At 40.3% G+C, this 25,787-nt stretch overlaps 1 protein-coding gene across 1 annotated transcript in view; it reads left to right on the forward strand.

Annotated features, from left to right (window-relative positions):
• Nucleotides 1–255: 255 nt before the first annotated feature.
• Nucleotides 256–25,787, forward strand: part of LOC126259483 (selenoprotein F-like) — a 47,744-nt gene continuing 22,212 nt past the window's right edge. The window contains exons 1-3 of the mRNA XM_049956322.1: nucleotides 256–316; nucleotides 6,799–6,932; nucleotides 7,821–7,939. Coding sequence (XP_049812279.1) covers nucleotides 6,885–6,932; nucleotides 7,821–7,939 — 167 coding nt within the window. The 5' untranslated portion in view covers nucleotides 256–316; nucleotides 6,799–6,884. The remainder of the gene's footprint in view (nucleotides 317–6,798; nucleotides 6,933–7,820; nucleotides 7,940–25,787) is intronic.

The following is a 25,787-nucleotide window of genomic DNA, read 5'->3' on the forward strand; positions in this document are numbered from 1 at the left end:
TATACGAGGTGCCACTCGCTTTTTGTTAGCAGAACACGAGAAACTGCACAATTACATTCGTTTGCCTTTTCGTTGAGCAGTTGTGTATTATTCTGCTGGTTATTAACCCTTCTGTGGTTGATGGGTCATAATGTCTCACTAACTTCGAGCGCCAATTCGAGTGTAGGGATATATGTTCCCAGCTCACTAGACTCTAGCGACAACGAAACAAGGGAAGTGACGTAGGTCACAGAAGATACCACATACATTTGAAGGCCTTGCGGGCAAGGAAGTTAGCGGAGGAGATTGTTACGTGTGGACTGGTGTGTCTGTGCGAGACGTGTTGACAGGCGTCTAAAGCTAGCGAAATGAGGGATGCTCAACTACCGGACCTACCGATAGATGGCTCTACCAGCTGGTTACTGTCGTCTGTATTGCCCGCCATATTCGAATTTGGCAAGAAGTTTCTCTCGGTCTGTACGGTGTATAAGGAATTACGGATTATCGAAATGGTGATTTCTTGTTCCGCTTTCAGTTGTACGAAGCGATGGAGTAAGGAGAGTGACTTACCATTTCACAGGTAATACGACCACCGATACAATACGATAAAAATACAGACCTCAGTGCGTTTGCTAATTCGATGTTTTTGAACAGGTTTCCTCTAAAGCACCCAGAGCTACTAAAGACGTGGATTACTTCCGTGAAGCGGAAAGATTTTAATCCTACGTATTGCAGTTTTTTTTTGCGGAAACCGTTTCCGACAAGATGATTACGTAGTGAGCCCTGGAACGTGGAAGAAACGTTTCAAACCCCAAGCAGTGCCATCAGTTTCCGACACATTTGATGCACCAGACCAAATAAACAGCCACGACATGTTGTTAGGATTTTGAGTGACAACAATGATTCTACATTTGAGGTAGCAAATTACTTTCCTTGCTGTGTGTGCGCTTTTTACTTTTGTGAATTTATTTCGTACGCTACATAGGTCTAAGCAATGTTGTAATACAGGTCCATATTTTTGTTTTTAGCGTTCTGTCATGGAATCCGTGCTCGATTTGCCCATTGCAGACGCTACTGATTGCGTGGAGAATGTTGTCAATGAGAATTCTTCCCTGGAAAGCATGTCCCACTTATCCAATGCTGAAGCTGCGAATTGTGTCGAAAACGTTAGTATAAGGATGTTTTCACACCCCCAACGTTTTCTTATAATATTTTTTCATCAAGCCTTGAGTTATTTCAATCGTATATAACGAAATTATTTCCTTATTTAGAGTGCAGTTGGTTCTTCAGTAATTGATTGTGGTATACAGTCGAAAGTATAAATGGAAGACAAGGCGCCGAAACTTGCATTTTTTTTTTTTTTCCTCAGACATTGTGCACAAAATAAAACGTAAACTGAAGTGTGTCCGTGAAAAACTTCGAAGAAGAAAGTGTTTTCCGTGGATGACATCATAAGTTCATTGAAGGAGAAGGGGCATCTTCCTGAGAAGTTACATAACTTCCTCAATCATCAGAAAGGAACACAAGTGGAATTAGTGTGCAATTTAGTGAACAACTCTGTCTCATCAAAGGGTAATAGATACACAACAAATGTGAAAATGTTTGCGATGTCTGTGTACTTTTATTCACCAGCAGCATATGAATACCTGAAAAAATTAATGCCTCTGCCCCATACATCATTGATTTCAAAATGGGTGGCAAGTGTAGACTGTGAACCTGGCTTCTTAAAAGATGTTTTCAAGTACATTGTAAGGGACCAGTTCAGCGATTCATGTCTAACTGTAGACAGTATGGCAATTAGGAAGCAAGTAGTTTGGGACCAAGGAACTAAGCAGTACACAGGTTTTTTAGACTTTGGTGGGGAAGTGGCTCAGTAAAAGAAGTAATAGAGCCATCTGAGGTTCTGGTTTTCATGCTTGTCTCTATTAAAGGCAAATTTAAATGCCTGATTGCATATTTCTTTATCAACGGTGTACAGGCAAATAATCAGGCCACAGTGATAAAATCTGCTTTAGAGAGGCTGCATAGTTCTGGCATTAGGGTTTGTTGTGTTACATGTGATGGCTGTAAGGTAAATATAAGCACTTTACGTTCACTTGACTGTACTTTAAATTTTTCTAAGGGTGATTTTAAAAGCTACTTTCCTCATCCTGTGGAAAAATACAATGTTTAGTGTATCTTGGACATGTCATATGATTAAGTTTGCCAGAAATGCTCTAGCAGAAGTATCTGCTATTGAGTCTCCAACTGGCATTATTAGACGGCATTTCATTGAGCAACTGAACAAGGTACAACAAGAAGAAGGTATGACATTTGCCAACAAACTATCAGGACAACATATAAGTAGTGTAAATAGAAAAATGAATGTTTCATTATTTGCACAGACTTTTTTGAGTTCTAGCGTGGCAGATAGTATAGAGTTTTTGAGGAGGGTTGGTGATCCGAATTTTAAAGGAAGTGAAGCAACAGTAGAATTTTTGTATTATATTGATAGGATTTTTGATATTCTGAACTCCAGAAATCCATTAGGTAAAGGGTATAAGAGCCCCCTGAGACTTGACAACAAATCTTATTGGCTTGGTATTTTCAGACACTGAAAATTATATCAAAAGCTTAAAAATCATTGGTGTTCCATTGCTGCTCCATGCAAGAAATGTTAAATCTGCATTAGAATGTATTTATCTCTATGCTTTTCCCAATATGGCCAATAAAAATGCATTTGTAAATTTTGTTAACTGGGGAAAACTGTTTAAAACAAGTGACTGCGTGTACTCTGTTGTAGAATACTCAGAAACTGTTTCAGATGTTTGTGATTGCTGGGGATATGCGACAGAAATATATACAGGCCAAGATTTTGCATTGTGTTAAAATTAAATTTGTAGATTACCCATTTCCTGCTCCTGCTCTTGGTCATGATTACCATTATGAAATTGGGATTGAGGATTTACATCAGACTCAACTTGTTTGTAAGATTGCATCCCTGTACTCCTGCACATGCTTAAAAACATATGGAAAAAAAAGCCCGCTGAGAAAATTTTAAACAACAAATCAAGTATAAGGCAGAAGTTAAATAAACTCATATTGTTTAACCATGTATAGTGCTCAAATTGGAAAAGATTATGTATTGGGACATTTCATGCAGAAGGGTGTGACTTTTTGACAGATTTTTTAAAACTATTTTGTCCATAGATTTGTTGTTGTATAATGATGAACTTCAAACGATGAATCACATTGAAGTAAAATTAACTCTTTACATCCTGTGTAGATACTGTAACAAAATTATAATTATTTATTATATAAGCTTATTTTAATATGTTAGGTGTTACAAAATAAGCACTTGCATTAAAAACAGGTGATTTGTGTGAAATTAATGAAAAAAAGTTCTGAGACTTATTTGACAGATAGCTTTCAGTGTGAGAAAATATTTCCCTCAATAACTATGTTAACTGGAATTTTTCACTTTAAGAAAACAGTTTAATCACAGAATGGGTGTGATCTAATGGAGTATGCAGTGACCCTATGTTTCAAACAGTAATGTTTGTGGATACTCTGCAACATAAGAGCAATAAAATTGTTACTCTCTCAATTCTTGTTTTAATACTTTTTAGAATGAACACAATGTTCCAATTGATCGTAAGCATTCTTATTACTTTAGAACCATTCTAGAATAACGGGGCCTGATTCAGGCAAAACCTAATTTTCTTAATTTTGCTAGCAGGTCTTTCTATTATATTTTCCTGTGTTGAGGGAGGGGGGAGGGGAAGAGAATGCAAATAATCATATAGAATTATCTTTCTAGCACTACAAAGTACTGAATACAGTGATTACAGTTACACTTGGAAATCTAGGAAATTTCAAAAAATGGTTCAAATGGCTCTGAGCACTATGTGACTTTACATCTATGGTCATTAGTCCCCTAGAACTTACAACTACTTAAGCCTAACTAACCTAAGGACATCACACACCACCCAGTCATCACGAGGCAGAGAAAATCCCTGACCCCGCTGGGAACCGAACCCGGGTGCGGGAAGCAAGAACGCTACCACACGACCACAAGTTGCGGATTAGGAAATTTCAGTATTCGTGTTATATGCCTAATTTTCATCAACATTTACCTTAATTATACAGTTACACTTTTTGCTAATTTGAACTGTGTACTACATGTTAAAAAGATTTTGTTTGGTCATAGTAATAAAAGCATTTCATTTTTTTTTAGGTCATATGTCCCATATGGAACTGAAATTATTAAGTTACAATGACAAAGGAAGGAATTAACATTAAGGAATCTTACTTCACAGAAATTATGTAACAATGGTTACACTTTTTGCAAGTTAACTTTAACATAAACCATTTAGTTTTCCATTAAGAGTGAAAGCAGTTGCATGAGTCACGTAAAGAACAAAGCTTCCCACAGGGAACTAAAGTATTTTACATTTGAGTTATTGCAGACCCAAAGTATTGCGATCTTCATATTTCTATTTAAAAAAGTTTGTAACTCAAATTCACAGACATTTTGGAATCTGTACATACATGTGTGTAACAACGTACTTTTCATGTGTCATTGGGAACCTTTAATATTCTGGTTTAAATATAATTTATTTCATGAATTACCTTTAATACCGACAATGTCTGAATGCATTATTTACCATTTAGAAGAAGAAATATTAGTGTACAGAATAACAAACCTCATGAAAAATGCGAGATTGTAATGTACCGAACTTGGAATGGCTCTTTATCAATAGCAGGTAAAAAGAAGGCTTCTATTAAATGTTCAACGAAACCAGTCAGTACCTCTTAATTCACCATAGAGGTGATACAGTAATAAAAGAATTTACTTTTTTCAGAATCTCTGCTAAGTATTAAAAGTGTGAAGACCTATTCAATAAGTATTTGCTTTACCAATAACCTGTAGTACAAGCACATGTATAAGCAGGTAATTAAAGGAGTCAAGACTTATGTTAAAATTAAAGATACTGACTGGCATTACTTGCTCGCAAAACATTGTAGTTGCTGTACAGTTTATGCTGTACGTGGTGTACCCAATGTGATTCCTGGAGGACATAATATTCTGATATCCTATGGGAATGCACTGCTACCACACCTGTTGAAAGTAAGTTTTGCTGTGGAATAGTTGTATCAGACGTCTGTACCAGAAAACAAATCCCCACTGTGACACCCTCATGTTCTTGGTATGCTATTAGCTATTATTACAGGAATACTCTTCACATGGAGGAGGGAGGGAGAGAGAGAGATGGGAGAAAATCATGTTCTTAGGGGGAGCAAGCTTTACAGTAGCATATGCTGTTAAAAGCATAGTGAGATTTTCTTTTTCATCATTTCCAACATTGTACACAACTTTCTTGCACTTTTATTTTATCACATTTTTCCCTTGAGAATGGAGAAGTGAGAGGAAGAAGAAAAAAAAGAAAAAGTAAGCGAGCTTTCATAAGAACTGAAAACTCTACTTGTGTCATTTGTTATTTTTAAAATGTTACTCTCTTTCCAAATGCTGTTGTTTTTTCAAACCAATTCTGAATGTCTCAGGTTATTACATATTATTTACTGTACATTGTCCAGCAATACTTCTGTTGTTACTGGATAGTTTGTAATTTGGCACTACCTTTGTACCACTGGTATTGGCTAGTGTACTTTTGCAGATAAGAAAATCGACTGGACTAGAATGTCCTGTCAGTATAGGACAAATTCAGACAATATGGAACTTTTTACACTAAATTTGCAATATAATGTCACTCTTGTCTAACACAGATTGTAGCAGCCATTGGGGTGCCTGTGTGGCCAGCTTCTACAGCTTTCGCTTTCAGGTTTGTTTTTTGCTTGGGCCATATCATGACAACCAGTCATTCCAGTGATTGACACCATGTCAAAGACTGGAGCCAAGATTCACACAAATAAAATTCCATGGTTGTAGTGTAATTAATTTTGCTCACTGACATGTTTTGAATTCAATTTTAAAATAAAACCATGGTACCAGTCATTATTTGGATGTCAGACTGGAAAATTACAGTTTTAAGACACCCCAACCTTAAAATTAACAGCTGTGATCAATGTTATTTTCAACAAGTTCCTTCACTTCCTACATCATCATGGATCAGTCCAATATAATATTATTACTACACTTAACTTCCAAATGATACAAGTTATGCATTTAAGAGGAGCCTTAACGTTGGCCTTTGTGTTTGTCTCATTTAAATGTATTTCTTGTCTCGTATCAAAGACTGAAGCACTGTCAAAAACTGGTGCTTCTACCTTATCACTCAGTTAAAATACACCGTATCATATACAGGCGTTAATAAAATCATGGCATTTCAATTTCTGATCAAAGAGAGAGCCAAATTCGTAAGTGAATGTTGCAATTACAGTGTCAGCATACATGCAGATCGGTAATGCATCACTTCAGATAAAGAAAAATAACAGTTTTTCCGTTTATAACTAAGTAATACTTTAATAATTCAGTTGTAATTTCTGTTGTCAGTAAAGACACGCCTAAGCAAACGATGTCAAACTTCCCAAACACACTCGAATTTAGGAATTTCATAGCAGAACTGTCACTGTTTTTTCTCACTAGATTAGAAACACTTCATTATGTTGATGTGTAGATATCTAGAACATCCAATATAAAAGACTTGTCAGGGCGCAGAACGAAAAATATTTTCATCCGTGTTTTGACACTTCGTTTTTCGCCAAATTCAGATATGGCGGACAAACAATGATATGATCTTTGGCCGGCACGCGCTAGAGCCATCTATCGGTAGGTCCGGTAGTTGAGCATCCCTCATTTCGCTAGCTTTAGACGCCTGTGACGTGTTGTTGTTCTGTGGTACGTCAGTGTCAGTATAACGTGGGTGAAAGAGTGGTAATAGGGAAGAGTGTTACATTGTTTCAAGATGCAGTTTATTTCAGGAGCATTTGCTTTTTATCTCTTCACAAATTTGGTGAGTTTTTTTATTTAATTTTATTCATTCATAGATCACGTTGACAAGGATATTTGACATTTCAAAGCTTAAGAACGAAAATCGGCTGAATGATTCTAACCTCACGACCAGGTTATTATTAACAGCAAGACTTCGTACACAGAATACAACACGATATTGATTATACATTCATTCAAAGAAATTTCATAATGTAAAAAGCGAATGTTACACTCTCGCATTTCGGTACAATTCATATAACACATGCACAGCAGGACGCTACAATGTTTGGTTTACACGCGAACTCCCCACAGGACTGCGTGAAAAAACGAGTGACATGAGATGTTGAGCTCGGAAAGAGGATAAAATGTTAGTAATACACCATATAGAGTTCTGGTGTAATGGTTTCCAGAAATCAAAAACAATTATAATGTCAAAGTGGGTTGTGAAAGGACAATTCATTACGCCCTATTGTTTACTTGTTACTTTTTACCACTCCCTATCTGCATGTTATATAAGTTATCTTTCACTGTACATAGCTTGTTGTTTAAAGCACTCATTTTAAATAAATTTACTTCGGTAATCTCATTATGCAAAAGGGGTTACTTGTTGTACAGTTTTATTTCCTGGGAGGAAGTGTTGTTTTGAATTTTTTTTCTTTATTCTTGCTTGGTAAAGGCAAGTTCGGTCTTGAACCTGTTCTGTGGTTATGGAAGAACGTTTAGTGCAATAATTACAAGATGCATAACATTACAATGAGCCTGAAAAGTATTTTGAATAATTAATTATTTTTTCAGTCAAAATTAATGTCATTTCTTATCTTCACTCTGAAATGCATGACAGTAGTTTTGCGTTTTGTTCAATGTAACTTTATTGTGTAGTGACCAATTGCACTTATTTTCCTATACCAAGGTTGTCTGTTCTTTGGCGGAATACACGACTGAGGATTGCTGGGCATTGGGCTTCAACAAAGCCAATTTGCTGTGTTCGTCATGTGACCAGCTGAAATCTTTCGATCTGGATCTTATCAAGTAGGTAATTTTTGGAGTATTGAGAAATTCACAGCATTTTGTGTCTTTAGCGAAATTTGTTGGATGGTAAAGTAACATAAATTTGCCCCCGTGTCATGGAAATGGTTTAGGGCTGCAACTATTATAAAATTTCTGAAGTAACACTTCTCAGCTCAAATCACATCTCTATGGCAATATTTACTGGCACTACACTAAAAACACACCTTTGATTTTACAGCCTGACTATGGCAAGTGGTGATGTTGGCTCAGGTGTGTGAAGAATATGTGAGAATGTGATGGCTGAGGGAGAGAGAGGTGAGAGATATTGGGTAAGAGTTTGGATAAGACTGTACTGGTATGGGATGGGGTGCTGGCAGCTGCTCAGTGTTTTTAGCTGCTGGGAGAAATACATAGAAACTAGTACAGGGCCAGGTAAAAGGTCGAGGGTAAGAGTTAAGTAAGCCAGGGTGGAACTGAAAACAAACGCAGTCGTTTCAGGTTAGTGCCAGTCAGTAGGTAGAGGTAGATGGTGAGGAATAAACAGGTACTGAGGGCTGAGGAATTATGAAAACAGAGACAGGCATTCTGGGAATGGAGACAGTGTAGCAGGGGCGAGTACCCACTTGTACAGATCAGATTACTTAATTCTATTTTTACATAGACATTCTTCAAGCCATGCCGTGCATGGCAGAGGATACACCGTGCCACTACTTGTCATTTCCTTTCCTGTTCCACTCGCAAATAGAACAATGGAAAAATGATTGGCTGTATGCCTCCTGTTGCCAGCATTCTCAAAAATTTTCGAAAAAGTAATGTACAGTCGTCTTTATAACCATCTTATCTCAAATAACATACTGTCAAAGTCACAGTTTGGATTTCTAAAAGGTTCTGATATTGAGAAGGCTATCTACACTTACAGTGAAAATGTGCTTAATTCATTAGACAAAAAATTGCAGGCAACTGGTATATTTTGTGATCTGTCAAAGGCATTTGACTGTGTAGATCACAATATCCTTTTAAGTAAACTAGAATATTATAGTATAACAGGAAATGCTGCAAAATGGTTCAAATCTTATATCTCTGGCAGGAAACAAAGGGTGTTATTAGGAAAGAGACATGTATCAAGCTATCAGGCCTCATCCAACTGGGAACAATTACATGTGGGGTCCCACAAGGTTCCATTTTGGGGCCCTTACTATTTCTCGTGTATATCAATGACCTTTCATCAGTAACATTACCAGATGCCAAGTTTGTTTTGTTTGCCGATGACACAAACATTGCAATAAATAGCAAGTCAAATGTAGTCTTAGAAAGATCAGCCAATAAAATATTTGTGGACATTAATCACTGGTTCCTAGCCAATTCTTTGTCACTAAACTTTGAAAAAACACACTACATGCAGTTCAGAGCTTGTAAGGGGTGTCCCAAGAATATATGTCTAACATACGATGACAAGAAGATAGAAGAAGTGGACAGTGTTAAATTCTTGGGATTACAGCTTGATAATAAATTCAACTGGGAGGAGCACACCACAGAACTGCTGAAGCGTCTTAACAAATCTCTGTTTGCAATGCGAATTTTGTCAGACATAGGGGATATAAAAATGAAAAAGCTGGCATACTATGCTTACTTTCATTCCATAATGTCATATGGGATTATTTTTTGGGGTAATTCATCAAGCCAAGCTAAAGTTTTCCGGGCACAAAAACGTGCAGTGAGAGTTATATGTGGTGTGAACTCAAGAACATCCTGCAGAAGCCTGTTTAGGGAACTAGGGATACTAACTACTGCTTCCCAATATATTTATTCCTTAATGAAATTTGTCATTAAAAATATATCACTTTTTCAAACCAACAGCTCAATTCATGGAATCAATACTAGAAATAAGAATAATCTTCACAAGGATTTAAAGTCACTTAGTCTTGTACAAAAAGGTGTGCATTATTCAGGAACACACATTTTCAATAACTTGCCAGCAGCCATAAAAATCTTAACAACCAATGAAATTCAGTTTAAGAGAAGCCTAAAGGATTTATTGGTGGCCAACTCCTTCTACTCCATTGATGAATTTCTTAGTAAAACCAACTGATTTGTATATAAGTACAACATAACTTCTGCACAATTTCAGTGCAGTAATGTGTTCATTGAAAATTTGTGTGTGTGTGTGTGTGTGTGTGTGTGTGTGTGTGTGTGTGTGTGTGTGTGTTAGTATAATCTAACTTCTGCACCATTTCAGTGCAGTAATGTGTTCATTGTAAATAAGTATTACAGTAGTTGTATTGCCTTATAAATAAATAAAAAACTTTTTTATTTTAAATTCAGTGCATTAGTATTTGTAAAATTACTCTTAGTGTTCATTAAAAAATGACGATCATTCCACTTGGGACCTGTGGAATGGTACATTAGCTTATTTGTTTTAATTGTAAATATTTGTCATGTATTGTTGTTTTTCTGACATGTTCCACATCCTGGAGGACCTCCTCACTACGGATCAATTGGAATGAAAGTAAATCTAATCTAATCTAATCTTATGAATCCTAATTTCTCATCTCTTATCTTCATGGCCCTTATGTGCAATGTATGTTGATGGCAGTAGAATCATTTGACAGTCAGCTTCAGATGCCAATTCTCTAAACTTTGTCAGTAGTGTTTCTCAAAAAGAATATCATCTTCCCTCCAGGGATTCCCATCTGAGTTCCTGGAGCATCTCTGTAACAAGTTGTTTGAACTTACCAGTAACAAATTTAGCGGCCCGCCTCCGAATTACTTAGACGTTTTCCTTCAATCTGACTGGGTGCGGATCCCAAACACTCAAGCGGTACTCAAGAATAGGTCACACAATCATCTTATATGTGGTCTCCTTTACAGGTGAACCTCTCATTCTTAGAATTCTCCCAAAAAAAGATCGTGCAGTACATGTTGTTGTGTGGCATGAGTGAATTGATCGAAAGATTGCACAACATTTATAATTGACTATTTACCTCTATTCAGTAATTTGTCTGTTATAAAGATGGAGATTTTAAGGAAAAACTACTTTAGTCTACATGTGAAAATACTTCTGCTGTCTGTCCGATGTTTCATTTTCATGGGCGGGTTGCAGAGTTTTATAGTGATATATTTAACTCTTTTTCTCTGCCAAACTAAGTAAGTTCACTAGATGGAAGTAAAGATTAATATTCTTTCCAGTGTAGTATATGTGAATATCTCTCTTTTTGTACCCCCAAAACTTGCAATGGATTGTCGACAAGAAATCTTATAATAGAATAAATGTATTGTGAGACTAGTTAATATTCCACATTTAAACATATACTCGCAAGATGTATGTGTGTGAATTGTATATATAATGTGGTATTTTCCTTCAGAGATGGCAGAATTGCTTAATTTTTTTTGTAGTATGTGTTTACCAGTTTTAAGATCAAGTTTTACGTGACTCTCATTTCTTATAATCATGTGCACAGTAGACTGTTCATTCCATTCAGTGTGGCATGTACAGTTTCACAGAGGGTAGCAACAGGTCAGAAAATCTTATCATTGAAACTTCCTGGCAGATTAAAACTGTGTGCCCGACCGAGACTCGAACTCGGGACCTTTGCCTTTCGCGGGCAAGTGCTCTACCATCTGAGCTACCGAAGCACGACTCACGCCCAGTACTCACAGCTTTACTTCTGCCAGTATCTCGTCTACTACCTTCCAAACTTTACAGCACTTGCCCGCGAAAGGCGAAGGTCCCGAGTTCGAGTCTCGGTCGGGCACACAGTTTTAATCTGCCAGGAAGTTTCATATCTGTGCACACTCCGCTGCAGAGTGAAAATCTCATTCTGGAAACATCCCCCAGGCTGTGGCTAAGCCATGTCTCCGCTATATCCTTTCTTTCAGGAGTGCTAGTTCTGCAAGGTTTGCGGTGCATGGTGAATGTCGTAAAATACTTAGTGTGGTAGTCAATCGAAGTGGGAGGTCATCATGTACACTTATGTGATAGCTTCCTTACTGCAAAGGGGCATAGTGTTGGTGTCCGCAGTGTTAACCTCCCTGTGAATGTCCAGGGGTGTGTGTGTGTGTGTGTGTGTGTGTGTGTGTGTGTGTGTGTGTGATATTTGGGACACTGATAATCTGGGCGATGACTGCAGTGCCAGGTCATTGTTACTTATACAGGTCAGTGCCTATGCATAGTGCCTTCTGTGGTCAGTTGGTGACACCATTCCAGAGTAATTTCACAGAGAGAATTGCACGGCAGTCTCATCAGAGGAGCTGGCTTAGTTTATTGCAGAAGGGTTTAACTCCATTGTTTTAACTTTTTTAAATACAAATTGAAATGAAATGAAAACTAATGTGTCAGTTGGGGGAGGGGGGGGGGGCAGGGTGGGACAAGACAGAGAGAGATACATATCTTAATTCCTGGTCTACATCAGGACTGATAATGGATCATTCTCAGATAATAAGCAATAATTTTTTTATTGATGAAATAGAAAACAAGTTTGGCAGTGACACTTCAGTAAACAAAATGTTAAACATACTGATTAGAATAGTTTCCCCCCACTCAGTCATGGCCACTGTTCAGCTGCAGCAAACTTGGCAACATCCCAGATCCCATTTTGAAGGTGACTTATTACTGAGTAAAGTTAAGATTATAAATAACCAGTGTGATGTGAGATGTTTCAGAATATCTGAAGTGCATCCACATGTCATCTAGTCAGTCAAATTAACCTATCTATGGAGATTGTGTACATCTAGTACATGGTGATGTCCCTTGTGTGCTACGCCTTATTGCACCAATTGTGGCTCACTTCTTAACCCCCATCCCTCCCCCCACCTTAGTTCATCCATCTGTGTAAGGGAAGGGACTCCTGCTTCGCTCCCCGTCCTCCTCCTTTACCCTCCTCTTGCTCCATGTGTATTAGGGTCTCATAATAAAGACTTTCATACACCACAACCTGCAGACATTTGGCTACAGAACAACCAACTACTCATCTGTACCAGACTCTTGCCTGGACACTCCTTCTACTGAACCTAAATCTCAAATGAGGAGGAAAGGAAAAAAAAGGGCAAAGGTGGACCCAGTATCCCCAACTACCTTGGGTCTCCCCTCTACCATTACCGATATCAGGCAATTAGGTGACAACCAACTGGTGGCAATAGCCCAAACAGAACTGTGATTACATGATCTATTCTTTTCACACTGCCATTGGACACCCAGTCATAACCGAATGCCGTTTTGGTGGCTATCTTTAGCATCTTGCTGAACTGAACTGACACTTGCTCTCGCAGCACTCATTGACTTTTATAGTTCAGGAAATCGGATTCCACACAATATAAACATTCTTCATAACTAATGCGTACTACAAAATTAGATCCTACGTAGAGGATTCAGAGTAGTGGTCAGTAATGAAAGGGTGTAGCTACAAACCTTTGTCACATTATAGGAGGCATGCATGACAGCATTTTTTTGGTCTAGGAGTCAGTTTTCTGGACAGACTGAAGGAGTGCATAGGGCATAGCAGCATGTTCGTTGTGCTGGAATAAGCTGGCTTCAGCACACCATGTGGCAAAGAGGTTGCGAGGAGATCGAAAGAGGCCAACAACAGACTAGCATGAAACGCGCTACCAGTGCCCTCTTGGCTATCAGTACTTAAGACGGTCTCCGTGGACCGGAGGGAGAGTCTGAGACTGTCACACCAAGGAAGTCCCAGTGTCATTAGTCGCAGCCCAGTGGGAATCACAATAGCAGTTAGTTCTGCCGCTAACACAAGAGACAGGCAGCACATAGCAACCAAAAAATGTATACATAGCAGACTTTGTACTTCACCAGCAGTGAAGCTAACGTGGACTATACAGAAGAGCTTGTACCACAACAAATATTTTGAGTTAAGTAAACTTTGCGTTTATATGAATAAAGAACACAGTTAATGTATGCCTACAGCCTGTGTTGTAGAAAGTTGATATGGGGCCACCAAACGACATCCTCTTCTTGCTTCTGTGGTCCACCTCTACAGAGACAACAAGACTACATAAAATTTGTGGTCTTGGAGTCACCAGCAAGTATCCATAGCGTGTGCAGTAACAGCCTAGAGCAATGGGAAGAAATAGTGCAAAACAATTTTTCATATTACAACTTACCTTATGCAAATTTTGTATGAACAAAAGAACATTTTGCGAGTTGTGGCTACAAAATTAACGGAACTGATGCTGTGACAGAGGAAGCAAGCATGCCCGAAGATGAATGACCAATAGCTGTGAAGCAAGAAGCCTTCTCAGTTGAATGCATCATCTGGTGTCTGTAGACAAATCATTGTGGCTGTGGCCTTCGTGTGTAAGAGCTGTTGTTTTGTAGTGCTGGAAAAAGATAAGCGTAATAATAGAGCAATGAATTATTATGAAGTGTCAAGTAAAACTTGGAAATCCTGCTACTGAAGGCTATCTTTTACTAAAAGGAGTGTATTGTGAAGACTTTATCACATACGCAAGTTTGTGAGTTGTTAAAGTGCTTCCAAGATGGCCGAGAAGATGGGGATGGTGACTTGTGCCTAAGACCCACTTTACCATCATAAATGGACGAAACTATTGAAAAAGTAGGTAATTTAATTTGGTTTGACTGTCTTTTGAGTATTTGATCGCTTGCTGAAAGTGTAGGAATTGACAAAGAATGCATAAGTCAAATTATGTAACCAATTTTAACATGAGAAAAGCATGCACGAAACTTGTACCGAAAATTCTCACGATTGAACAAACAGAAACACATGAACATGTTTGTGTAAACACTTTGAATATCACTGAAAATGATCTGAAAAAAAAGACCCTAATTGCAGAACAACAACTCATGGTTCTGCATTAAGACAGTGCACCGGTTGCACCACAAATCTATTAAGAGGTTTCTACTGATGTACTGCATCCCAGTGTTAGACAACCACTTTATTCATGTGGTCTAACACCATGTGACTTTTATCTATTACCCAAGGTCAACTCTGCATTAAAAGGAACAAAATAAGTCCATTGAAGCAGTGAAAGAAAAAAACTGCCCATGTTATCAATGCACCCACAGAAGATGACTTCCATCACTGTTTCCATCAATGGAAAATTTGCATGGAGCATTGTAGGCGTAGAGGAGGGGAGTATGTTGAGGGTAACAGTAACTGAAGATGTTTGTTTTTAAAATAAAATGTTTTGCAGTAGCAATCCCATTATTTTGTACCCACACCTCTTAGAATAGGGACCAGTCGAATAAGGCAGTGCAGTTAAGACACTATCCTTACATTCAGGATGGAGTTTTTTCTGTGTTCGGACATACTGGTTTAGGTTTCCTGTGATTTTCCGCAGTCATTTCAGGCAGAGGCTTGGTTGTGGAATTGCGGCGGTTTTTTCCACCGCCTGGCTGAGCTACGGCAACTGTTAAGCTTTACACCTGCTATCTGCATTGCCCTCCAGGAAACCTGGTTCCCAGCAATGCAGACCTCTACCCTCCGCAGCTATACGGGATATTACAGGAACCGTAGCGACTATAATAGTGTCAGGTGGAGTTTGCGTTTATGTTCTAAACTCGGTCTGTAGTGAACATGTGCTCCTTCAAACCCCTCTTGAACTATGGCTGTCAGAATAAGGACGACGCTGGAAATAACTGTCTCCAATGTTTATCTTCCTCCAGATGGTGCAGTATCCCTGAATGTATTAGCTGCACTGATCGATCAACTCCCTAAACCTTTCCTACTTCTGGGAGATTTTAATGCCCATAACCCCTTGTGGGGTGATACCATGTTTACTGGCAGAGGGAGAGGTGTCGAAACTTTACTGTCGCTATTCGACCTCTGCCTCTTAAATACTGAGGCTGCCACACATATGTGTTGCTCATGGTATGGTAGACTGATTTGTCAATTTTCAGCCCAGGACTTCTCCCATCTATCCACTGCAGAGCACATGACGACCTGTGTGGTAGTGACCACTTCCCCATCTTCCTGTCACTGCCCCAGCATCGGGCACACGGACGCCTGCCCAGGTGGGCTTTGAGCTAGGAGGGTGGGGAACTTTCATCTCTGCTGTCTAGCTACATTGTATGAGTGGGGTTTCCGGGGACTGCTTCCGTTTTTTATCCGAAACTTCCTGTTGCTCCGTACTTTACATGTTGAAGTTGGTGACTCCCGTAGTTCCATCCATATCCAGGAGAATGGAGTCCCGCAGGGCTCTGTATTGAGTATCTCTCTATTTTTAGTGGCCATTAACGGTCTAGCAGCAGCTGTCAGGCCCTCCGTCTCACCTTCTCTGTATGGAGATGACTTCTGCATTTTGTACTGCTGCTCCAGTACTGTTGTTGCTGAGCGGCGCCTCCAGGGAGCCACCCACAAGGCGCAATCATGGGCTCTAGCCCACGGCTTCCAGTTTTCAGTCGCAAAGTCTTGAGTCTTGCACTTCTGTCGGCGTCGTACTGTTCATCCGGAACCAGCACTTTACCTAAATGTTGACCCACTCACTGTAGTGGAGACGTATCAATTCCTAGGACAGGTTTTTGATGCTCAATTGACTTGGCTCCCTCATCTTCGTCAGCTTAAGCAGAAGTGCGGGCAACATCTCAGTGCCATCTGTTGCCTGAGCAACACCAATTGGGGTGCAGGTCGTTCTATGCTGCTGTAGCTTTACAGAGCCCTTGTCCAATCCCGGATTGACTATGGGAGTGTGGTTTATGGTTCGGCAGCGCCTTCAGCATTGCATTTACTCGACCCTGTGCACCACTGTGGGGCTCGATTAGCGACAGGACCCTTTAGGACAAGTCCGGTGACCAGCATTCTGGTGGAGGCTGATGTCCCTTCACTGTAGATCAGATGTGCGCAATTGCTCGCCAGTTATGCAGCACACATTCATAGTTCCCCTGCGCATCTGAATTACTGTCTCCTTTTCCCACCCGCAGCTTTCCATCCCTCGCATCGGCAGCCCAGATCGGGGCTAATGATTGTGGTTCGCGTGCGGTCCCTTATCTCCGAACTGGAGTCCTTCCCTTTACCTTCTCTAGTTGCGGTCCGTTCACGTACGCCTCCATGGTGTACACTGCTTCGGCCGCAGCTTCGTCTGGACCTTTTTCATAGCCCTAAGGACTCTGTTAACCCCGCCACTCTCCGCTGTCACTTCCTCTCGATTCTTGACATGTTCCAGGGCTCTGAAGTGGTTTACACCGACGGCTCAATGGCTGATGGTCACGTAGGCTTCGCCTATGTTCATGGAGGAGATATTGAGCAGCACTCCTTGCCAGTTCGGTGCAGTGTTTTCACTGCAGAGCTGGCGGCCATATATTGTGCTCTTGAGTACATTCGCTCGTGCCCTGGCAAGTCATTTCTCCTGTGTACTGACTCATTGAGCAGCCTACAAGCTATCGACCAGTGCTACCCTCACCCTCTGGTAGCTTCCATTCAGGAGTCCATCTGTGCCTTGGAACAGTCTCGCTATTCTGTGGTATTTGTGTGTACCCCTGGACATGTCGGAATCTCCGGCAACAAACTTGCTGACAGGCTGGCCTAACAGGCCACGCGGAAACCGCTTCTGGAGATAGGTATCTCCGAAGCTGACCTACGTTCTGTCTTACACTGCAGGGTTTTCCGGCTTTGGGAGATGGAATGGCATAACAGCATGCACAACAAACTGTGTGTCATTAAGGAAACTATGAATGTGTGGAAGTCTTCCATGCAGGCCTCTCGCAGGGTATCAGCTGTCCTCTGCCGGCTCCGCATTGGCCATACATGGCTAATGCATGGTTACCTAGTCCGTCGCAAGGACCCACCTCTTGCTGGACTGCCCATTTTAAGCTGCTCTGAAGCAGACTTTTAACTTTCCCAGCACCCTGCCTTCGGTGTTGGGCGACAATGCCTCCACAGCAGCTTTAGCTTTAAGTTTTATCCGTGAGAGTGGGTTTTATACTTCTATCTAGATTTTAGCGCATGTCCTTTGCCCCCTCTGTGTCCTCCACCCTAGTGCTTGGAGGGTGGAGGTTTTAATGTGTTGCAAAGTGGCTTCCATTCCCTTTTTATTCTTGTGGTTGGCCAGCCACTGTAATCTGCTTTCATGTTTGACTTTCTTCTGTTTCTACCATCTCTGTTGTTTTCTTGTCCTCTTTCGTTCCTTTTAGTGTTCGTTGCCTTCCCTTCGTTCTTGTTGCTTTTCCTTTTATTCCGTTTTGTGTTAAATGTTTTGTGCATTTTATTCTCGCATTTGTGGCATTGTTTTATTAGGAACAAGGGACCAATGACCTCGTAGTTTGGTTCCTTCTCCCGCCTTTAAACCAGCCAACCAACCAACCAACCAACCAGAGGCTTGGATGGTCCCTTCAAGGCCATGACTGACAACCTGCCCTATCCTCATAAAGCACACTTATATATTCTATGTGTATGTATATTTTTGAGCACTTTATTTTCATTGTATTATGATGACAAATCCAGTATTGTAAGATAGTCTATGGATAAATGGAATGTAATATCTACCCATTTTTCATAACTATATACACTCGGGTGACAAAAGTTGTTGGATATCTCCTTAATATTGTGTCTGACGTCCTTTTGCCTGGCATAGTGCAGCAACTTGATGTGGCAAGGACTAAGTAAATTGTTGGATGTCCCCTGCAGAAATAATGAGCCTTGCTGCCTCTGTAACTGCCCATAATTGCGAAAGTGTGGCCACTGCAGGATTTTGAGCACAAACTTACCTCTTGATTATGTCCGATAAATGTTTGACAGGATTCACATCGGGTGATGTGGATGGCAAAATCATTCGAATTGAGCAGAATTTTCTTCAGACCAGTAGCCTGATTTCATGGCTTCTTATTATTCATCATAATTCCATCGTTGTTTGGGGACTTGAAGTCCATGAATGGCTGCAAATGCTCTCCAAGGAGTTGAACATAACCATTTCCAATCAATGATCAGTTCAGTTGGACCAACGGACCCAGTCCATTCCATGTAAACACTGTCCATACCATTGTGGAGCCTCCACCAGCTTGGATGGTGTCTGGTTGATAACTTGGGTCCATCGTTTTGTTCTGCGCCATACTCAAATCGTACCATCAGCTCTTGACTTACAAACTGAAATCAGGACTCATCTGACCAGGCCATGGTTTTCCTGTCATCTAAGATCCAAACGATATGGCCACAAGCCCAGGAGGCGCCGCAGGCGATGTCTCACTGCTACCAAAGACACTCGCATCAGTTGTCTGCTGCCACAGCCCATTAACGCCAAATTTCGCCCCACTGTCCTAATAACCTTCGTCGTACATCCCACATTGATTTCTGTGTTTATTTCACAGTGTTGCTTGTCTGTTAGCACTGACTGCTCTATGCAAACACCACTGCTCTCGATTGTTAAGTAAAGGCTGTTGGCCACTGTGTTGTCTATGTTGAGAGGTAATGCCCATAACTTGGTGTTCTCAGCACACTCCTGACACTGTGGACATCAGAAATTGAATTCTGAAATTGAATTCTGAAATGGAAAGCCCCATGCATCTAGTTCCAACTACCATTCCACATTCAGTGTGTTAATTCCAGTCATGCAGCCATAATCATGTCAGAAAATGAGTACAAATGACACCTCTGTCAATGCACTGCCCTTTTATACCTTGTGTATATGATACTGCCACCATTTGTACATGTGCATGTCACTATCCCATGACATTTGTCACCTCCGTGTATTGAACCTGCTGTAAGAATAAAGTTGACTGTAAAGACCCTTTGGTAGAGTGCATTCACTGATGCTAGAGGCCACCTCTCAAGACTAAGTAGCACTTTATACCACGAAGAAGTGGTGGCAGGTGCATACAAATGAATACAGACTTCATCCTTTGCAGCGTCTGTTCGTCCCCCTCAACTGGTGGAGCTGTGGAATCATCAAATTGATTGTCCCTGTCCTATCTTTTACTCAATATTTTTAATGCCCATTACCATTAATGGAGCAACTTTAACATGCTGCGTTAACTTGTTAGAGCAAGCGTTATCTAAATCTTGACCTTTGCATACTAAATAATGACTCCCCGCGCATTGTATTACAGTGCTATTCCCCCATCGATCTTATCATCTGTAGCCCAGTTGTTGTTATTTTATTCAGCGTATACCCCACATTGACCTCTTTGATATGATCACTACTCAGTCATTTGCTTTCTCCCACACCAGTACTAAACAGGATGCCACCTACAGGGATAGGCAAAATAATGTTAACAGTGGTAGTAATGGTATGGTTATGTTTGACGGTGAACAATGCAGGTAAGGCATGTGTTGCACTGGACTGTGCACCTTCAGTACGAACTCGGCATCAGTGCAGGTTGTTTATAAATAGTGCACATCACGTATTTGCATTCAGAGGCCAAGGTTGACGTGCAGTGAAAAACCTAACAGAGTTCCAAAGAGGGCAGATTGTGGGGCCTGATTAGCTGGAGCTGGAGCATCAGTAACAAAGACAACTAACTTATTGAATGTCTCAAGAGCAACAGTCATGACAGCCTACATAAAACATAGAAAGACATTATCGTGTAAACGTAATAGTGGGCGCAAATCAAATCTAAATGACAGAGATCACTGTACGCTAACACGAATTGTGCCAAAACAACACAAGACTATAGTGGCTAAAGTGACTGCAGATTTCAAAAGCCATCTTAGAGACCCCATATCTACCGAGAACTCCATAAAGCAAATATTCACGGACAAGCTACTATACCGAAACCACGAGGGATGACAACCAACGCAAAGAAGTGTACAACTTGGTGTCGGGAGCATAAATCCTTGACACCTGATCAGAGGAAACATGTCATATGGTCCATGTCAACATTTTCGTTATTTCCAACATCTGGATGGCTTTACAGCTGGAGAACGCCAAATGTTGTTGTTGTGGTCTTCAGCCCTGAGACTGGTTTTGATACAGCTCTCCATTCTACTCTATCCTGTGCAAGCTTCATCTCCCAGTACCTACTGCAGCCTACATCCTTCTGAATCTGCTTAGTGTATTCATCTCTTGGTCTCACTCTTCGATTTTTACCCTCCACGCTGCCCTCCAGTACTAAATTGGTGATCCCTTGATGCCTCAGAACATGTCCTACCAACCAATCCCTTCTTCTAGTCACGTTTTTCCACACCCCTCTTCTACCCAATTCTATTCAATACCTCCTCATTAGTTATGTGATCTACCCATCTAATCTTCAGTATTCTTCTGTTGCACCACGTTGCGAAAGCTTCTATTCTCTTCTTATCTAAACTGTTTATCGTCCATGTTTCACTTCCATACATGGCTACACTCCTTACAAATACTTTCAGAAACGACTTTCTGACACTTAAATCAATACTTGATCTTAACAAATTTTTCTTCTTCAGAAACGCTTTCCTTGCCATTGCCAGTCTAAATTTTATATCCTCTCTACCTCGATCATCATCAGTTATTTTGCTCCCCAAATAGCAAAACTCCTTTACTACTTTAAGTGTCTCATTTCCTAATCTAATTCCCTCAGCGTCACCCGACTTAATTCGACTACATTCCATTGTCATCGTTTTGCTTTTGTTGATGTTCATCTTATACTCTGCTTTCAAGACACTGTCCATTCCGTTCAACTGCTCTTCCAAGTCCTTTGCTGTCTCTGACAGAATTACAATGCCATCGGCGAACCTCAAAGTTTTTATTTCTTCTCTATGGATTTTAATACCTACTCTGAACTTTTCTTTTGTTTCCTTTACTGCGTGCTCAATATACAGATTGAATAACATCGGGGAGAGGCTACAACCCTGTCTCACTCCCTTTCCAACCACTGCTTCCCTTTCGTGTCCCTCCACTCTTATAACTGCCATCTGCTTTCTGTACAAATTGTAAATAGCCTTTCACTCCCTGTATTTTACCCCTGCCACCTTCAGAATGCCAAAGAAGCCCACAATTGTGATTGCTTGATTTCAACAGTTAAGTGTGGAGGTGGAAGTGTGATGGTGTGGGCAGCATATCATGGTACTCTGCTGGTCCCATCATTAGTTTCAAAGGTCGTGTTACAGCCAATGATTATGTTAACATTTCAGGTGATCAGGTGCACCCCATGATTCAAATGTTGTTCCCCAACAGTGATGCCATATTTCAAATCGTTGTATGAGGAGCATGCGACTGAACTGAACTGCAGCGTCTTCCCTGGTCAGCACATTCCCTTGTGGGCAGTATTGGAGCACAGACCTGGAGCAGATTTCCGCCTCCCTCATCACTACAGCAATTAGAAGAGGTTCTGATGGAAGAGTGGCATTAACATTCCACTGGAGACTATACAGTTATTATATGGTAGTATTCCAAGACGAATCACATCTGTATTATGGGCAAATGGAGGTTCAACTCCTTATTAATAAACCATTCTCAAGTAAATACAGGTGTTCACACACATTTTTCCTGTCCCTTGTATGTTGGATGGTTAAGATGCTGATTGGCTCACTTTTAGCACTTCCCAAACTGTCAATACGCCTGCTCATGGGTCTACTCACGCATCTACTAAAGAGTCAGTCAGCGACACAACCACCAAAATGTTACACTCAGCAGAACTAAGGTATCATTTTCCTTGATACTCACATGTTGGAGGACAGTCCCATGGTGGTTTGCAGGAAATCTCTATGGCTGTTACATGTCACAGAAGAGTTCTTCAACAGTGTAAGTGCCATGTGCTGGAACATGCTCTTATCATCTCTAAATGTATCCAAGCCAGAGCTGGCTACCTTACAAAAAAAGAAGAAATCCTGGAAAAGTTTTGTATCTGCCATCAAACTTCTCTCTCCTCCTCCTGCCCCCCCCCCCCCAAAGATGTGGGCCAAATTACTGTGCATTTGTAGTCAACAAAAAGCGACTGACATCCCAGGCATCTGTAAGGGTGTTGTAGTGAAATCTAACCCTGCTGCTATTGTTGGCTATCTGGTGAAGCGCTACCTGAGCGTTAGTGATTGACAATTGATACCCACTCCTTTCCTCCAATCCTCTGTCTTCACAAAAGTCAAGCAGAGAGGGTCACCACCTTTCAGCACACAATGTTTGGAATTCTAAAACACCCCTCCTTCTAAGTGTGATATTGTCAGTACTCTTACAGCATGCTGAAATACAGCTGCAGGCTCTTACTGAATACAAAATTATTCAACTGTTACTCTATCTACCTAAAAAAGGGGAAGCACCGTATTCTTGCTGTTTCTAACTGAATACGGCTTGACGGTGAGTTCTCCTCCCTCTCCGCTTTCCCCAATGGTGGGGAAGAAAGTACAAGTATTACAGTTTTGAAACAAGGAGGCAAGTTTCCACAGGAAATGCATAGCTACAGACCAGTCTGTCTTCCCTATGTCCTTTGCAAGTGTTTCAGACACATGGTAAGCTGAGAGTTGTGCTGTATCCTCAACTGGCAGGTCCTCTTGTCTAACTCACAGTGCGGATGTTGGGAAGGCTGAGCTGTCAGTGCTCACTACTCTGCATGATGTTTCTCATCTGAATGGTTTTTACTCGTTATGTCTGTGACATGACATGGCACCACCATTTCCTCACCACCTTACATGATGGGGCTTCTGTGACGCCCTCCTGACCTTCATTCAGAATTACCTCTCTAAGCAATCCTGAGTGTGACACTCTTCTTAATGGTTATCGACAGACTCACAGAGGCAATGTAAGATGTAGTCTCCCCATTCTGGTTTGTTGATTCTGCAGCTACTATAGTTCCAATATGAAGTTTGCTGAGCTTATATGCACAACTTCCAATTTGTTGCTACCAAATTTGACTCGGAACTTTACATCACTTCTTAATGCGGGCGTTTGACAAATTAACTTAGTTGCCCCCATAAACAACAGTTTTTAATCAGATCTGGAGCTTTAATCACTTTTCAAAATAAAATGTGTTTTAATGCTCATCCTCATAGATAATAAACTTGTCAACTCTGTTGACCTGGTGTAGTGGGTTTGGAGCCTGTTTGAGTGCATGGGTGCACCTTCCACCCCATGATAAGCTGTGGTGAGCCTCCAGTCACACCCTGCTGACATGTACCCTACCTTTTACCTTTATCCTCTGACTCTTTTAATAATTTGTTCAAAAACCTCTTATGGCTATCCTAGGCCAATTTTCTTTTACCCCTTTTTTGTGTGTGGCTTAAAAATGAATGGTTTCTACCATTTTTCTGAATATGCAGTTAATACAGACTGAGGAATGTAGCAGTGGAAGTCACTCTTGCAAACTGTGACTGATTTCTTGTGCAGTGGCTCTTGCGGATGTTGACATGGTACCCTTGTTTGATAGAAGTTAAACTCGATTCCTAGTGCTTTATAAGCAGTAATAATTCATGCTCACGAGTCTGCTTCTTTTTCTTCCTCACAAATCTTTCAGTATGTTGACAACTCTCCACCTGGATTTATTGTTATTCACTTTTGCATACTTGCTGAGTTCCTCATTATTTGTGGCTTGTTTTAAAAATGCTTATCGAGGTCTTCCTCATGCTGTCTTTCCTTGTAATGCTCCTGCTAGAATGTTTAAAAGTAATTGGATATGGCTTATACTGTGACCAAGGCATTCATGTGGTCTTTGGTAGATTGTTTTCTTTAACCTTTTAATTCCTGTTGACAAGTTAAATCGGCATGCTGTGTTACTATCCAAGTGCTGTTGAAGAGTATAAGTGCAGATCTAGGTTTTTCTTCAGTGCTGTTAATGAGCTAACATGCGCATCCTTGTTAATCCCTGATCGGCGGTGATGAGTATGGATGTCACCATTCAGGTGCCTGAGTGCTATTTATGAGCTTAAGCGTATAGTGTTTCACAGTTCTGGCCTTTGTGTTGTGTTCAGTTACTCTGTCTGTTGTTGTCCTGTTTTGCTGCGTTCTTCACTTTATATGTTCATTGGGATTGGAATCAGTGTTTTTTTTCATTATCTGTTCTACAAAGAAAATGACATGCCATTGTGGTTGCACATGGAGATACTTGCAAAGAGGAACAGTGACAACCAATTATTCTTTGTCAACTCCTCCATAGGTTCTGGAAATAGGTTCTATGACAGCATGTGTAACACTACAGTCATATTTAAAGAAGGCATGTCCTTCTGAATCTGAGGAATCTGAAAGTTTTAGTAAGTTTCTCAGCAGATTTGTAACTGCCATAAATTCACGGAAAAGCTTTAAATCTGAAACTAATTTTTATACCTACAATAATGTTCATTCCAGTGGTGACAAAATCTTAGTGACAGGAGACATTGCAGAAAGCATTCCAGAAATAAATATTAAAACATAATGAACAGGTAAGTCACGTTACAACATATGGTAACTCATGTTCCATTGTCACATATCACAGTCAAACTTGAAATAACCACGCAAATTTACTACACTTGGAGGGTTCACTTTTCTGACAAAGCCTGTCTTTAGTGTAGTATATCTCATCTTTAATTTCAGGCCACTTCCAAAACTTCCCATCTTTCATCATAACATCAACTTTAAACTCACCATTTTCAATTTTAGTAACATTACCAGGAAAATATGAATTGTCATATTTTACCACCAACCAGTCATCTACTTGTATATCTAGTGATTTTTCTGTTCTGTTAGTTTTTTCCTCTGCAACTGATGAAGTGGTGTGTCCTACAACTTCATTATTATAGAGTTTCAAGTGATGAATTTTAGAAATGTTCAAGAAAGGTTTGCAGTTCTTGATTATGGCCAAGAGATGTAGCTTTTTGCTTCTTTGGCTAAAGTCTTATTCACCCTTAAGAACTGCCGTCACATTAGAAGAAGAATTCAACAATGCTTTTATAAAATCTGTTGCATTGTTTACAACACATTTCCTGCTTTTCACACAAGACCAAACTTGGCGTTTGACAGCCCTACCAATTCCATCTGTTGGCCCCTTCCCATGAGACGTTGCAAAGTACTTCCATGTAATTCTTTTGGCATG

This window comes from Schistocerca nitens, chromosome 5, assembly GCF_023898315.1.
Source record: "Schistocerca nitens isolate TAMUIC-IGC-003100 chromosome 5, iqSchNite1.1, whole genome shotgun sequence".
NCBI classification, from domain to species: domain Eukaryota; kingdom Metazoa; phylum Arthropoda; class Insecta; order Orthoptera; family Acrididae; genus Schistocerca; species Schistocerca nitens.